At 48.6% G+C, this 16,288-nt stretch overlaps 1 protein-coding gene across 1 annotated transcript in view; it reads right to left on the bottom strand.

The window, feature by feature from the left end:
• Positions 1–6: 6 nt before the first annotated feature.
• The window catches only part of DDB1 (damage specific DNA binding protein 1), a 31,158-nt gene continuing 14,876 nt past the window's right edge, over positions 7–16,288 (bottom strand). The window contains exons 13-27 of the mRNA XM_024749057.1: positions 14,397–14,575; positions 14,137–14,300; positions 13,951–14,058; positions 13,583–13,790; positions 12,687–12,782; positions 12,468–12,579; positions 10,812–10,935; positions 10,341–10,505; positions 9,521–9,615; positions 3,904–4,074; positions 3,479–3,588; positions 3,054–3,223; positions 2,751–2,853; positions 1,068–1,191; positions 7–478 (exon numbers count right to left, since the gene is read on the bottom strand). Of these exons, the coding sequence (XP_024604825.1) occupies positions 395–478; positions 1,068–1,191; positions 2,751–2,853; positions 3,054–3,223; positions 3,479–3,588; positions 3,904–4,074; positions 9,521–9,615; positions 10,341–10,505; positions 10,812–10,935; positions 12,468–12,579; positions 12,687–12,782; positions 13,583–13,790; positions 13,951–14,058; positions 14,137–14,300; positions 14,397–14,575 (2,013 nt within the window). The 3' untranslated portion in view covers positions 7–394. The remainder of the gene's footprint in view (positions 479–1,067; positions 1,192–2,750; positions 2,854–3,053; positions 3,224–3,478; positions 3,589–3,903; positions 4,075–9,520; positions 9,616–10,340; positions 10,506–10,811; positions 10,936–12,467; positions 12,580–12,686; positions 12,783–13,582; positions 13,791–13,950; positions 14,059–14,136; positions 14,301–14,396; positions 14,576–16,288) is intronic.

Genomic DNA, 16,288 nt, shown 5'->3' with positions numbered 1-16,288 from the left:
GAGACACACACACACACACACACACACACACACACACACACACACACACACACACAGCTTCCTTTCAGCCAAAGAGCTGCAAAATTGCTCCCTGGAAGGAGGACAACTGGCTACACCAATCAAGGCTTGGTGGCCCAAGGTGATGGCTGGAATCATGTGAGACTGGTAAAAATCCAGGGAGAAAATATTTCACCTTCAGTCCTTTCCCAGGTCTCCAGCGAACTGGTTTTAGTTCTACAAAATCCCTGTTTCCACACAGGTAGGCCGTGGATTCTAGGGCAGCTGGCCTAGGGAAAGATTTCCCATAGCCAAGAGACAACAGAAGGGGAGGAGGAGGAGAGCAGGAGGGCAAAGCCTTCAGAGAGGGCCTGGGAAAGGGGATTCCTGCCCTCGGCTAATGGATCCGAGTTAACTCCTCCACAACCTTGATCAGGTCATCCGCAGTGGCTTCTCGCTTCATTCCACTGCCATCGTCATACTGCAACGAGGAAGGGGCAGGAGGAGAGGCTGTGAGGGCTGAGAGGGTGCTCTCCCTCCCCTGAGGAAGGGGATGCCCACCACAAGGGAGGCGCCCCATTCCACCACTGTCATGGCAGGGAGGAAGGACTCACAGTCAAAGCCCACACCTCTCCTTGGGGGTTCAGGTCAGCAAGGTCTGTTGACAGCAAAGCTGCCCGGAGCCTGCCACCCAGTATATACTTCCCCAGAGGCACCATGTCCAGTGAGCAATGCCCCGAACCCAAGCGCCATGGAAACTTCTCTTCCCTACAGGATCCCGACCCTGCCCCCTTCCTACGGGTCTGCCAGAGATCCCAGACATGCCCAAATGTGCCCTCATTGCTCAAGTTACAGTGTTTGCTGCCTGACGGGGGAACCCACGAGCCTCAGCTTTATCTCCTTGCCCTTGGACCCCACCTTCCCACGTGGGTAGAAGAAAACTTGAAAAGGGCCGTTAGCACGTGGGGACCGAGGGAGGGGAGGCCCCGGAGTTCTGCCAGCCTCCTGGTATGCCCGGCCCTGCAAGGGACTTGAGAAACTGGCCCAGGGCTAAACCCTGAGCAGCTCACCTGCAGGTTTGCCACAACCTCCTGCATCTTGGGCCGGCTGATGTCCAGGAAACTCTCAATCAAGTCCCCATCGATGAAGCCTGTGGCTGGTTCTGTCTTCCGTTCAGTATGAAAGGATCTCCAGGTGGACAGGTGAGTTAAGGAAAGTGCCAATTATCTGGAAATAAGTACCCTTACTATGAGTCACCCCCACCTCTGCACAAGACCACAATCTAAAACTATCACCAGGATAAACAGGAGAGAACATTTTCAACTAAAAATCACATGGCCTTTGGGACAGTTTTAGAATTTCAAAGACCTATAAGCTATTACCTCATCCAATGGTTCTTAACTGGAGTAATCGTCAAAATAACATTAAAAAAATACAGGGAATTCCCTGGTGGTCCAGTGGTTAGGACTCTGCACTTTCAATGCCAAGGGCGTGTGTTCGATCCCTGGTTGAGGAACTAAGATCCCGCAAGCCGTGCAGCGAGGCCAAAACAAATTTAAAAATAAAAAAATACAGATTAAAACAAAATACAGATATGACTCTTAGTTCAGAGCCTGGACGTGTATGGATGTTTTTTTCTTTTTTTCTTTTTTTCTTTTTTTCTTTTTTTTTTTTTACAAGTGCTCCATGTGAACTGGATGCTTGCCTGGGAAGAACCACTCTTTAAGTCTAGCCTTGACCTTCACAGATTAATAAACTGAAGCTCGGGACTTCCCTGGTGGCGCAGTGGTTAAGAATCCTCCTGCCAATGCAGGGGACATGGGTTCAAGCTCTGGTCCGGGAAGATCCCACATGCTACGGAGCAACTACGCCTGTGCGCCACAACTACTAAGCCTGCGCTCTACAGTCCACAAGCCACAACTACTGAGCCTGCGAGCCACAACTACTGAAGCCCACGTGCCTAGAGCCCGTGCTCTGCAACGAGAAGCCACCGCAATGAGAAGCCCGTGCACCGCAACAAAGAGTAGCCCCCGCTCGCCACAACTAGAGAAAGCCCACGTGCAGCAACAAAGACCCAATGCAGCCAAAAATAAACAAACAAACAGAGGCTCAGTAAGACGAGATGTGCCGAAAGTCCTGCGGGTTGTGGCAAAAACCAACCCATCAGCCTCCCTCCTCCCTCACGGACTCATAGCAGGAGCCCCTCGCCCCTCGCCCCTCCCGCCTCCCCCCCCCCCGCCTCCCTCAGGCTCCTTGTCTCTCTCCCATAATAAACAAACTTCCAGCAGTACTTGGATCCTAAGTGTCCCACAGGGGCTGATCCTTGGGCTTCTGGAGTTTGCACATTCTTTGCTTTTCCCCTCTTCCGTTAGCCTCTCTAGTGAGGGTCCTCAGACACTACTGCCTCCAACAAGATCTCTGAAAGGACGTTCTGAAGTTGTGATCTAAACTTACGTTTGATAAGCAACACCAGAAAGGCCAGAGGCAGACACATTTCAGGAACAAAAATGTACATTTTCAAGATGAACCAGTGAAGCTGGGTGATAAGTACATGGGAGTTCACTACACTGTTCTCTCCACTACTGTGTGTTTGAAATTTTCCATAAGGTTTTTTAAAAGCCTGTTCCCCACGGGAACCTAGTCAAGACATTTCCTAAACGGACAGCAGTTTCCAGAGGCTGCTTAGGGTAATGTAGCTCTCTGCCTGGGTCAGGACGTGCCTCCTAGCAAGGGGGCACCTCTGGGAAGGATATAAGGAGTGTTCAATCTTGCCCACACTTTTGATGACTTTATTGAGTCGATTCTGCATATCCAACAAGAGGTTGTACCAGCTCTCTGACAGTGAGGTCACCAGGCCTGAGGAAGCAAAGGGAACAGGGAGCTGCAAGGCGGGCACTGCGCGCCAAGGGCAGCCCAGGCAGCAGCACGAGACGAGGAAGGAAGAGCTGGCCACAGGCTCCTCCGCGAAACCCTGCTCTCCCTCGTCCCCCAAAGCGGGAACGCTGCTCTCAGGAAGGAGGCCTGCACGGGGTGCGCCCCACAGAGGTCACCCTTACCAATCATGCCGTTGACCGTGCCGAAGAGCACCGAGCCCTGGGTAGGGGTGGAGGTCTCGCCCAGATTCTGCATGACCAGAGAGCCGTGGCAAAAGACGTTGACAAACTCGCCCAAGTGGAAGAGCCCAACCTCCTGGAGGTGCTGCCGCTCCTCGTCAGTGGTGGCAGCGCTGCGAGGCAATGCAAGAAACTCACTACCCAGACTTCTGTCCCCGCGACGGGGCCCCGACAAGGGCTGCGTGCAGCGGACAGATTCCCCGGTGAGCCCACCCGCTCCACAGCAGAGGATCCAGCTTGAAGAGCTCATCTCTGTGGCCTGCCTGCCTCATGGAAACCCTAACCCTCTGTGAAGAGGAGCACCGGAGCCTGAGAGAGGACCCAGCGTCCTCATTCCCCGCAGACCATACCCACAGCTGGTCACTCACCTATCCTTCTGACACACAAACAAGTTAAAGGCATTTTCAGCCCCCAGGAAATTGTCATCATCCAAGATTTCCACAGCACTCATCCAGTTGGGGTTAAAGTCTCGAGCAATCTTTAAAAAGACAAGGTACAAAAGGAAACACAATCAGCAGTTTGCATGGAAGCCACTGCTGAGACCTGGCCAAGAGCCTGCCCTGCCCCGTGTTTAACCACCACCCCTTCAGAGATTCTCCCCACAGTCTGGCCAACTCAGCCCAGAAATGGAGCCTACGCAGAGCTGTTGGGCCTTTCTAAGAACACTTAATGGATGCAGAATGTAGGCTCCAGGGACGACATTTCTGCCCTCACTGGGCTTGATTATCCCTCACCACCAAGAAACACCCGCGGGGTCGCAGCTTAAGGGAACAGTCTGCCCCTGCCCCACTACCTCTTCGAAGTTGCCCTCCATTGGCTTGTAGGCCAGCAGCAGCACCGAGCGCATCAGGTCGCCCACCAGGATGAAGTCGCCCTTGGTCTTCAGGTACAGGGCCATGATGTTGTTGTAGTGGTTGCACTCGGTGCGGAGCTCCTTCTCCGTCGTCCACTCGTAAAGCCGCACCTGGCACGGGCGTTGCACTTCTGTCAACTCGAGGGGCCCGAACCCTCCTTAAGCCTCCATCTGCAGCATCATTTACCCAAGTGCAATGTGGGGTGTGAAGTGCTTTGGTGTGGAACTTGCATGAACGTTTTTAATTTCAGTATTATGTATTTATGAAAAATGAAAATAGAATGAGCCCATGAAACTAATAATACAAAGTTTTCCTTTATATAAGAAAATGAGTCAGGGTAAAGAAAAACATTAAGTAAACATTAATGCAAGTAATACTATGCATGTGACAAGAGATGGTTTTGTGACTGAAGTTTGGTAACTGACCTACAGAAATCGCTCTGGAAAAAGAGGATCCATCTCCAATTTCCTGATCAGAAAGGAACAAGATCACCTCCCAACCAACTGCCTCTTCTAACCCCTTCTCAAAACTCATACATTCCTTGCACCTTTTGACGTGAACCCAATGAGCAAAGAAAATAGCATGGCAAAGTCCAACAGAAGCTAAAGGACTCTAAAGCACTAGAGTCTGTGGCCACCCCTCCACCCAAAGGGAAAAAAATACCCCTTTTTTCTTCTCCACTGCAGTGTTTCTTCAGTTACAACTACAGCTCCAAAAGAATGAAGATGCTTTAGAATCAGCAGATAGATGAACAGATACTCGGCACAGCCCAGCCCTGGCAGACCCTTCAGGGTCCAGGCAGCCCCACCCATGGCCTCTGCACATGCAGACACTCTGGACAGAATATATTAAGCCACGATTTCTCGAGATGTGTCCAAAGGACCCTAGCTCCACAGGTATGCACTCCAAGAGTCATTCGTAATAATTACAAGGGCTACCACACCTCCATCGGCAGGGTCAAGGGAGCCCAGAACACCCCAGACTGGGGTAAGCCCAGCCTGACTGGGCCTCCAGTCCTCCAAGAGTCGAGTAAAGTAGAGGCCAAGAGCTCCACACGCTCCTGGGAACACACCCGACACGCCCCTCTTCATACTCCCAGCTTCCCTTTCTGCCGTGGAGATAGTCAGGACCAAGGTCAGACACCACCAAAATCCAAGACTCCCACTCTCAACCCAACAGGTCCTAGATCCCCACTGTCCAACATGGTAGCCACTAGCCACATGGCTACAAATACCTGAAATGTGGCAAGCCCAAATTGAGATGTGCTTTAAGTGTAAACCACACACGAGATGTGGAAGTCTTGGTATGAAAAAAATGTAAAATTATCTCACTAATAATTTTTTATATTGATTACATGTTGAAATAATACTTTAGATGTACTGGGTTAAATAAAATACATTACTAAAATTAATTTCACCTACTTTGAACTTTTATTCATGTGGCTACTAGGCAGTTTAAAATTACACATGTGGCTCCTGTATTTCTATTACACAGCAACGGACGTCTTATAATCTGACCCCTCCCAATTCCTGCATCTGTTCACTGTACCCTCTGGAATACATGGTCACTAGTCACAGGCAGCCTGCTCTTTAGCCGATCCCTTGTCAGTCTAACTGAAATGTGGATCTTTCAAAAGGGCTCTGTGGCCCTCTCAACTTGGCTATTCTCTCTCCCACTGTCCCTCGTACCACTGGGACTACAGGGAGGACAGCCTTCCATGCATCCTGCCTGCCTCCTAAACATACCAGTTCTCAAGTTCACACCACCAGACAACTACCCCACTGTCACATCTCCACCCCCACGCCATCACTCTCTCCTAACATAACACCCCAGTAATTCTTGGTGACTTTAATATTCACAGAGAAGATCCTTCCAATACCCTGATCTCTGTCCTTTTCTGACCCCCCTCTTCCCCACGTATCTTGTCCATTCCTATGGTCACCCCTTAAGAGCCTGTCATTAAAAATAACTCCAGAATCTTTTGTCCCCAGTTTCACTGCTTCTCAGATGCCCAGAGCCCATCACCACAATCCTTGTCTTACGGATTCTCCACTCCCTTGCCCCTCTCTCCCTCGATCGTGCTCACCCAACAAAAACAGACTTTGGTAAAATTAATTTTCAACTAAAAGCTGAGGAAAAACCACCAACCAGCATGACCGGTCTCATTTTAAATTCATACTCCTCCACTCTCCTCAAAACTCTAATACCATGGGCTTCCCTGGTGGTGCAGTGGTTAAGAATCCACCTGCGATTGCAGGGGACACAAGTTCAAGCCCTGGTCCGGGAAGGTCCCACAGACGGTGGTGCAACTAAGCCCGTGTGCCACAACTGCTGAGCCTGAGCTCTAGAGCCCACGAGCCACAACTACTGAAGCCCGGGCACCTAGAGCCCATGTTCCGCAACAAGAGAAGCCACCGCAATGAGAAGCCCACGCGCCGCAACGAAGAGTAGACCTCGCTCGCCACAACTAGAGAAAGCCCACGCGTAGCAATGAAGACCCAACACAGCCAAAACTAACTAACTAACTAAATAAAAACTCTAATACCTCCTCTTCCAGCCTTCCTCTCAGCTACTTCACAGAAGGTGGACACAACCAAAGGAGGATTTCCACCTGCTTCCACCACCTGAAGCCAACACTGTGCATTAGAGCCCCCTTAGCTACTCAACACATGGCTCCAGCAACTCTCCTTTAATGGACCATTGCCATCAGCTAGAAATGTGCAGCAGTATTTCCTAACTTAAAAAATTAAAAACGCTCCTGTGCTGACATTCCCCTGTAGCTACCCCATTACGCTCCTCTTTACTGCAAAACTCCTGGGAAGGGTTTCCTGATCCTAGTCGTCCTTGCCTCCTCGCCCTGGTTGAACCCTCTCCAGTCAGGTTCCATCCCCACCACTCAACCAAAAGAGCTAAACCAACGGCCATTTCTCGATCCTTACGTTATCTGACCCACCAACAGCACTTGCAGTTTATCACTTCCCTCCTGCTTCAAATACTTTCTTTCCATGGCTTCCAGAACACTTTTCTTGGCTCCTCTCCTACTTCACTAGGCACCTCCTCTCTGTTTAGCTGGATCTTCCTTCTCGTCCCAACTTTGAAAGGCTGGAGGGCCCCAGGGCTCAGTCTTCAGATCTCTCCTCTACCCACTCTCAGCAGGTAGGTGATCTCAGGTGATCTCCACCACTCTCAGCTTTACATGCCACCTAATAACTGCCACACTAGTATCTTCAATCTGCTTCTTGCTAGAACCCATACCTCTCTCATCCACCTACCTACCTGACATCTCCACTGAGATGACTACTGAAACTTAGCATTTTCAAAACCAAACCTCTGGTTTCCCCACTGCAACGTAAGAAGAAATATACATTTGGTCTCTGCCCCCGGTTCCTGACATAAAGCTCCTAAAACCTTTGTAATTTCCTAATAGGAATGTTTTACACAGAGCTCCTAAATCCTTTGGAATTTCCTAGGTGATAGGAGTCTTTCGTTCTAATGATGCAATTCTTGGTGGTTCCTGGATAGCTACAGGATGGGGGCTGGTCACCAGAAAGACCAAGCCATGAACAGAAGCTTGGAACTTTCAGCCCCACCCCCATTCTCCAGGGAAGAAAGAGGGGCTGGAGACTGATTTAATGATGGATCATGCCTATATACAGAAGCCTCTATAAAAATCTCTAAACTATGGGGTTCAGAGAGTTCTTGGGTTGGTGAATACAGCCACATACTGGGAGGGTAGTGCATTCCAACTCCACGAAGACAGAAGTTCCTGCCCGCAGGACCCTTTTGGACCTTGCCTTACGCACCTCTCCATCTGGCTATTAATTTGTATCCTTTATAAAATCCTTTGTAATATGCCACCAAATATAAGTAAACGTTTCAAATTCTGTGAGCCCTTCCAACAAATTATCAAACCTAAGGGGGGTGGGGAATTTGGGGAACCCCTGACTTTGTACCAAGTCAGACAGAAGTTTGGGGACCACTACTTGGGACTGGGGTTTGAAGTAAGGACAGTCTTGTGGGACTGAGCCCTTAAACCTGTGAGGTCTGACACTAACTCTGGGTGGCTAATGTCAGAATTCAATTAAATTATAGGACGCCTGGTTGGAAAACTGGATGGTATAGGGATTAAAAACCCCATACATATGGTGTCAGAAGTGTTGTGAGTAAAGAACAGTTTTCCTTTCCCCTCCAAACCTGCTCCACTCACAATCTCCCCCCATCAGTACAGAGCAACACCATCCTTGTTACTCAGGCCAAAACTCTTGGCCCTTTATTCCCTTCTCACGCCTCATCTTCAATCCATCACCAGAGCCCCTCAATACTAACATCTGCAGAATCTGACTACCCTTCACCTCCTCTATCAGCACCCTGCCCCCAGCAACCATCAACTGCTATCTGGATCATCACCAGAGCCTCCTAACTGATCTCACTGCCTCTACTCTTGGTCCCCTACGACCTTTCCCAGGATGCGCAATGAGCTTTTCGAAATATAACTACAGTCATGTCACTCATTCGCTCGAACCCTCTAGAGGTCTCCATCACCCTCAGAGTAAAACCCAAAGTCCTTACACACTCGGCCTATCAGGTTCTGCAAGTGCTGGCCCTCCACTGCCTCTCCGACTCATCTCCCAGCACCCAGCAGCGCCCACCCGTGCAGAGTGCAGGCAGGCTGGCCCCAGACTCCTGGCACTTGTCTTCTCCCAGACCGAAGCATGGCTTGCTCCCTCCCTTCCTTTAGGAACCTGCCCGAATGCCACTGTATAAACAAGACCCTCCTGAACACGTGACAAAACAGCGCCACCTCCCATGCTTGCTCTGGTACTCCTTCAGCTTTTTGTCCCGTTTTTATTTCTCACCATGTATTTCTCATCGTCCTGGGTACACATATGTATTCTATTTGCTCACTGGCCCCAGAAGGCTAGCTCTTTGTCCATTTCATCTACTGCTACATCCCAACTACCAAAACAGTGCCTGGTATACTGCAAGTGTTCAGTTAATTTTTCTTGAATGAATGTCGACTTAAAGTATTTAAATAATGTCTCTCTACTCTTGATCTTCTCAGAACCTTTAATATGATAAGATGCACCGTGAAGCTTCTAAGAAGAGGATACAGGATACAACAGTTCCCAAATGTATCTGACCATGAAACTCATTTTTTTTTGCAAGGGAGGAGGTGGGGTCATGCCAGAAGCGAAGTGGCATATTTCACAGGCCTAGTATTTCAGGGATGTACTCAGGATAATGCGGTTTGGCTCATTTTGTTCCACACAGATGAAATATTCTCACATCACGAGACATTCTAAGCGCAGGGACCACAGCTCTTACCCCTTTCTCAATTCCCGCAGCACTTAGGATGATGTGATTGGGCTCCGCATAACCAAATGTGCCGTCCGGTCCAACCCCAGCTCCCCATGCTCCCAACTCCAACCTCCATACTCACTACTTTGTTATCCTTAAAATCGTGATACACGTGCAGCTTCAGGAAATACAAGGGAGACATGTTCTGTGGACAATGGTGTGAGGCCTAAGGCATGACACCAGTGGGAGGAGCCTCACCGTGCTGTTGATGCTGGCTAACAACTTCCCGTTAAATTCCACCATAGAGTACACAGCCCCTTTCACCTCCTTTTCAGCCACAGTCTGTAGTTTTCCTAGGGGAAAAAAGATACTCTTAAGTCTCCTTTATGAGCCCATACTTTAACTAATCAAAAGAATCCCATGCTTCCCCTCTGGCTCTAATTCCTGCCCCCAAAACCACTCATCTGATAGCAGGAAATACAGAGTCAGTACACACTGGGGTTAACCACCACTGGAAGTGTGAACCCCAAATGTGCAGTGATTCTACACAGCATTCAGGATGTGTCTCCCACCCTGAGACTCCAGATCTCTCTCTCAAGATGGAGACCAAATTCCATCTCAGCCATCTATTCTGAGATTTCGGGGCTGACAGCTAGTCTTTAGAACCATCTTGAGTAGGGGAGATGGGAAAAGATGTTGAAATGAACTCAAAGTGCTGACGCTGGGAAGAGGACCTTAAAGGCTGAGCAGCCAAGTGGGAAACACACCTAGGATTCCTACTAGGATTCCTAACTCTCGTTCTGGTCGGCAGGCTCTCTTCCTCATAGTTCACCTCTCCCCGTTTTTCCTTCCTTTCAAAGAGTGAAAAAGGAAGAAACACGTGCTAGATTTTGTTTGTGCCTCTGCTCACGTACTCCAAAACTCATTCAGATCAGCAAGAGCTTAAGAGAAACATCATGAGTCTCACGTCCCAGCAATTAACCCAAGTTCTTCTGCGTAACTGAGACTGAAACCTAAGAGAGTCTGCTTACTTTCCCAGTTCCAAATCTCTCAAAAGCCGGAGACTGCGTCCGCTTACCATCTGAATACTGAAAGACCACAATACGACCCTGCTTGGGCTCTGCCTCTTCAGGGTACACCATGGCCGTGCCCACGATGAAGTGCGTGTTGGGGTCTTTGCCCAGCCTGCAAGAGACCAGGCTGAGGGCGTACTCGTTCTGCAGGAACTGGTGGGCGTGGAGCACTGGAAGGGAGGAGAAGAGACGCGACTGGCTGACAACCCCCACGCAAGCACGCTTCTGTACTTGTGAGGCCCACAGCTCAGCTCGAAGTAGATCTGCCTCCTGCTATTCCTGTCTCCTCACCAACCTATTCTGACCTGAGGAGGCCCAGCACTCTGGACTCACGGCCGACTCAGAGGCCCCACCCCTCTCTGCTCCTCCTAGGATGGTCTGCCAGTGTCCATCAAATTCTGGAATACAGCAGAACCCAGAAGAGCCTAGCTTAGGGAGGACGTAGGTACAAAATGACAAAAAGAGCTCATGTGCACCTTCAAAGGTGTGCTGGTCAATGATAAGGAGGTTATGCACCTCCACCTCTTCTCCAAAGGAGGTCTCGTGAGGGGCTGTGCTGCTGGAGAACAGCTTGCTGGAGCTGACGCTGCTGGACAGGGCCTGGGAACAGAGAGAACACACATCACCCCTCTCAAAAGCAGAACGGGTGCTGGGAACAACAGTGTGAGCATCAGGCAGGATCAGGGAACAGTGGCTGAGTCTGAACGAGGAAACCTTAAGGCTGGCCGCTTGCATGGAGCCTAAAGAACAGAGGGCTTCAAAGAGGACTCAGGGACCAAGGCTAAGGATCCAAATTCCATATGGTATTGACACAGCAATCCAAAACACCGCCAGAATCTAAGGGCATTAAAGAGCACTAAAACAGTGATGCTACGACGATCAAGAAAGCTAACGAGAAACTCAGGCGGCCTAGTAAAGTGACAGGCTTCCACCTCTCTCAGTGGGAGGGGCAGGAGAGCACTGCAAATAAAAAGAAAAATGTCAAGACCTTCTACTTTGGATTAAGGGAAGAAGCCACACCACAGATGTCTGCGAGCAAGGAAGGCAGAGAATACGTGGAATAAAACGATCCGCTAACATCTCCATTGGGTCTGTGATGTGCGGCTCCATATTGCCCCACTATTATCATTTTGCAGATGAGAAAACTGAAGTTGCCCAAGGTCACGCAGCTAGCAATATAAACTTTGGAGTCAGTTCTGTCAGACTCCAAATCCCATGCTCTTACCTATTATACTGCACTGTTACCCATATCCTACACAAAGCACCCAAACTGATGTTAAGAGAAAAGGAATTATTCATCAGGCAAGGCTACCAAGTAGCAGAATCACTGACAGCCACGCTTACTCAAAGGTCTTCTCAAGCCTCTAACGAGGGGGCCAAATCCAGCTCACTGCCTGTTTTTATAAAGTTTTATTGGGGATTTCCCTGGTGGTGCAGTGGTTAAGACTCCGTGCTCCCAATGCAGGGGGCCTGGGTTTGATCCCTGATCAGGGAACTAGATCCTACACGCATGCCTCAACTAAGGAGCCCGCAAGCCGCAACCAAAGGAGCTCTCAAACCGCAACTAAGGAGCCTGCCTGCCACAACTAAGACCCAGGGTAACCAAATAAATAATTTTTTTTTTTTTAAATAAAGTTTTGGGACTTCCCTCGTGACACAGTGGTTAAGAATCTGCCTGACAATGCAGGGGACACGGGTTTGATCCCTGGTCCGGGAAGATCTCACATGCCGCGGAACAACTAAGCCCGTGCGCCACAACTACTGAGCCTGCGCTCTAGAGTCTATGCTCCGCAACAAAAGAAGCCACTGCAATGAGAAGCCCGTGCACTGCAACGAAGAGTAGTCCCCGTTCACCTCAGCTAAAGAAAGCCCGCACACAGCAGTGAAGACCCAATGCAGCCAAAAATAAATTAATTTAAAATTTTTCTTAAATAAATAAATAAATAATAAAGTTTTATTGGAACCCAGCTATGCCCACCTGTTGTCTATGGCTGCCTTTGTAATGGCAGACAGACTTGAGTAGTTGTGACTGAGATCATATGACCTGCAAAGCCAGAACTATTTACTAGCTGCGCCTTTACAGAACAGTTTGCCCCGCTCTCACACCATCTTTCTTTGTCCACTGCCCTCACCTGGGTGCTGGCGCTGGGCCTCAGAGCAGTTGTGCCCCCACTCGTGTCCTGGACTTCAATACGGCTGGAGAGGACCCCAAAGCACTGGGACACCTCCTGGTAGCAAATCTTCCTGTAGAACAAGTACAGAGCAACAGGGCCCCCTCAGGAGAAGTCTGAGGCACTCCACACCAACCCCCAGGGCACCCTGCCCCTGCAGCTCCCTTACCCTACCCTCACCTGGGAGATTCATAGAGGGGAACCGTACGAATGTGCAGCTTCTGTATCTCGTCAATGGTGCCAATGGTGAGGGTGCTGTTGTTGGCCAGTGCCAGGCTGGAAAGAAGGTTCTGGGTTTAGACTGAGTAGACCCAAGGAAGGAAAGGATTCTACGAGGCAACTCCACAAGGGGAAGGAGAACAAGGCAGAATTACACTAGCTTACCCCAGGGTAGTGGTTCTCAACTGACTCTATGCTAAATCACACCTGGGAAACATGCCTGGTCCCGCCCCTGAGATTTTCCTACTTAATTGGTCTGGTTGGGCCTAGGCTGAGATTTTTAACAACTAACTATTTAATACTAAAGCATTCGAATGCAGAACAGTGATGCTCAAACTATCAAACCATGCTGGCATCAGAATCATCTGGGAGGCTTGTTAAACTAGACTGCTGGGTCCAACCCTGGAGTTTCTGATTCAGTGGATCCACGGGTGAGGCCTGAGAATTTACATTCCTAATGCGTTCCCAGGTAGTGCTGTGGCTGCTATGAGGAGCCACACTTTGAGAATCGCTGCTCCAGGGGAATACATAAAGATCTCTGCATCAGAGGTTCCGAAACTTGACTAGTCATTTGAATCGCCTACGAGGTTTTCTAAAAATATAGATTCAGATCTAGGGCTCAACCCTAGATCTACCAAATCAAACTCTAAGAAGGATTCAAAAACAATTCTGTACATTTAAAAAGGCTTCCAAGGTGTTTCTACTGCATAGCCGAGATTTGCAAACCTCTGCTCTATACTCCCATCTCAGCCGGTCACGGACTTTGTCATTAGGAAAAGGCTGGAGGGGAGGGTCTGAGGAAAACAACACGATGTCCTCACTCCTGGCTCTCGCTGAGAAAAGAAAAAGAGGCTCACCTGTCAGGGTAGCCATCTGAGTTGAGGGGACACATGTAGTTCACCTCCTTGAGGTTGACGTTGGAGAAGACCAATTTGTGGTTGCTGCTGTAGATGACAGTGGGGCGGTCAGAGCAAGCAAAGACGTTGGTGGTAGAAAGAGAACGGAAAGTCCTCAATACGGTGGGCTGGGTGCCCAGAGTCACCTTCTTACGGTCGCTCAACAGGCCTACAGAAAGAACGGCATCCAGAGAAAAATGGAAAGAAACGAAACAGGACACACAGCTGGATTGTGAAGCTTCAAAAGCAGCACCCTGAGGCTAAGAACTCTGCCAACTCCAATACTCCAGATTTTCCGAAGAGCCCCTCACTCGAGGTGCTAGTCTCACCTGTCTCGATGTTGAGCCCAAAGTAGAAAAGCGCCCCATCTCCCAAGGCACAAAGGAGGTAGTGGCTACTCTCAAAGGTGGTCATCAGGATAGAACGAGGAATGATCTCTGTGGGAAAGAGGTACATTAAGTTCTTGTTCCAAATTCTGATTCTGATCCCAACCCAGGTCCTTAAAAGAAACACACCTCCACCCAGCATCTCTTTGTGCAGTAGCTCAAAAGAGGGCAGCTTCGCGATTCGGGCCGAGATGTCTGTCCAGAGACCAATAGCACAAAGAGGGGACATTCCACTGCTGTCCCCTAAAGGGGTGATGTCCAAGCAGGCCACTTCGTGTTCCATCTCTGTGTGGCTGAACAAGGAAGAATATGTCAGAGGAAGGAATCCAAGGATCAAAGAAGTCCCAGAGAACAGGGAGGGCAAAAAGAGCAGACAGATAAACACACACCTGATCTGTCGGAGCTCCTGAGGATGGATCTGCAGGTAGTAGAGAGCCCTTCCCACGGCTACTACTACCTGGCTGCTATTGCAGGAGGCCACACTGATGTTCTTGCCCTGAGGCTCCTTCCACTCACTGACGAGAGCTTTGGGGTCTTGAGAGACCAACCTCACAGATGCTGAAGTGATCTAGAGAAAGAAGAGCAATGTCTCCAAGCCCCCGCAGGGATCTAAACAGGGGTGAGAAGGTGGTAAATGCTGCTCTGGTGGAACCCTAAGAAGAAGCTCCTCTGCCACATAGATATATTTTTCCAAAGTTCTGCAATGATTAATTTTTTAGCTGAAGCCCTGAAGAAGACTGGCTTCAAGCAGCTTACAGCTTACATACCTACAGGCAGAAAAGGAGAAGGCCTGTTTCACTCTGAGTAAGGCTTGGGTAACACAACCTATGGAAAGGTACCGATGGAGTAAATAAGACCTGCAACTACAAGTCTAGCTGTTTTTCTCAACCCAAAAATCAGGTCTCTAAAATATCCAAGTTCTGGGAATTCCCCGGCGGCCCAGTGGTTAGGGCTGCGCGCTTTCGCTGCCGAGGGCGCAGGTTCAATCCCTGGTCAGGGAACTAAGATCCTGCCAGCCACGCGGCACAGCCAAAAAATAAATGAATAAAATATCCAAAATATACAAGTTCTTTACTATGTATGAATACATTTTATACATTTATTTCATTATTGAAATAAAACAAAAAGCGGGTTGATAACACTATTATGTATCAATACACCTTACTTATCAAAATTGAGTTTCTACTTAAAGAGGAAAGCCCTTTAGAATTATAAACACTATGGGGGATGCAGAAACACTACAAGCTGTTATTCATACTAATGAACTACAATGGGATTACATAATACCTCAAAGGGTTATTAGTCTTTCCATTTGGTAAAGAAGCCCATCATTGTAGAGAACAAACGTATGGACACCAAGGGGGGAAAGTGGCGGGGGGTGGGTGGTGGTGGGATGAATTGGGAGATCTGGATTGACATATATACAACAATATGTATAAAATAGATAACTAATAAGAACCTGCTGTATAAAAAAATAAATAAAATAAAATTCAAAAAAAGACATCACTATAAAATTAAAAACAAGCCTCAAAAAAAAAAAGTATATGAGAAGGCGCATTTAGAGGGTTAGAAAGAAAGTTAGAAAAGAGGGAAGTGGACAGCTCAGGAAGGACACATCTCAAGAAAGAGGCACCAGCTACTGGAATGTGCGCCCAATTTAGTAGGAGGGGTCATATCAGGCAGCCTGCAGTGAAGATAGGAGAAGGAAGACAGCCAGTGTAGACAGACTTTTTTGATTCCAGAATCTAGATGAAGACGGAGATAGGGCAATAGCTGGAGGGAAGTTCTGGGGTCTAGAAGGTATTTTTTTAAGGCCAGCAAGGTTTACGTGTAATTCAAAGCTAGAGGAGCCAAAAGGGGAGGGGTGATTGTCTTCAAGCCCCAGTGCAGGGTCTAGAGGACCAAGGACAGGGTGTGATGCCAAGCCGAGGCTGCAGGATCACAGCTCTGAGAAAGGAAAGGCTCTAGTTTGGGAGAGATCAGAAAGCAGAACTCTGGTTTCATACACAGAAAATGTGGTCCTTTTGATGGCTGAACAAAGGTGTTTCAGAAGCTTCAATGGGGAAGACTAAAGATTTTAATAAAAAACCTAATACTGCCCTTGAAAAAAAAGAGAAGAAATCCATCATTAGTAATAATCGGGCTGGTATAAAATAGGAAATCAGCTTTTGAAGGGTCTGGTCGAGTGTAAATTACAAAACCAGGGCAGCAGCATAATTCTGAAAATCAAAAAAAAAAAAAAAAAAACAGGAAAGCCCTTTAAAAAGAAAAATGTGAGTGG

The sequence above is a fragment of the Neophocaena asiaeorientalis genome, unplaced genomic scaffold (assembly GCF_003031525.2).
Source record: "Neophocaena asiaeorientalis asiaeorientalis breed wild unplaced genomic scaffold, Neophocaena_asiaeorientalis_V1.1 scaffold43, whole genome shotgun sequence".
Lineage (NCBI taxonomy): Eukaryota > Metazoa > Chordata > Mammalia > Artiodactyla > Phocoenidae > Neophocaena > Neophocaena asiaeorientalis.
The sequence above is the reverse complement of the archived record's forward strand: the minus strand, read 5'-3'. Positions and strand labels throughout refer to the sequence as shown.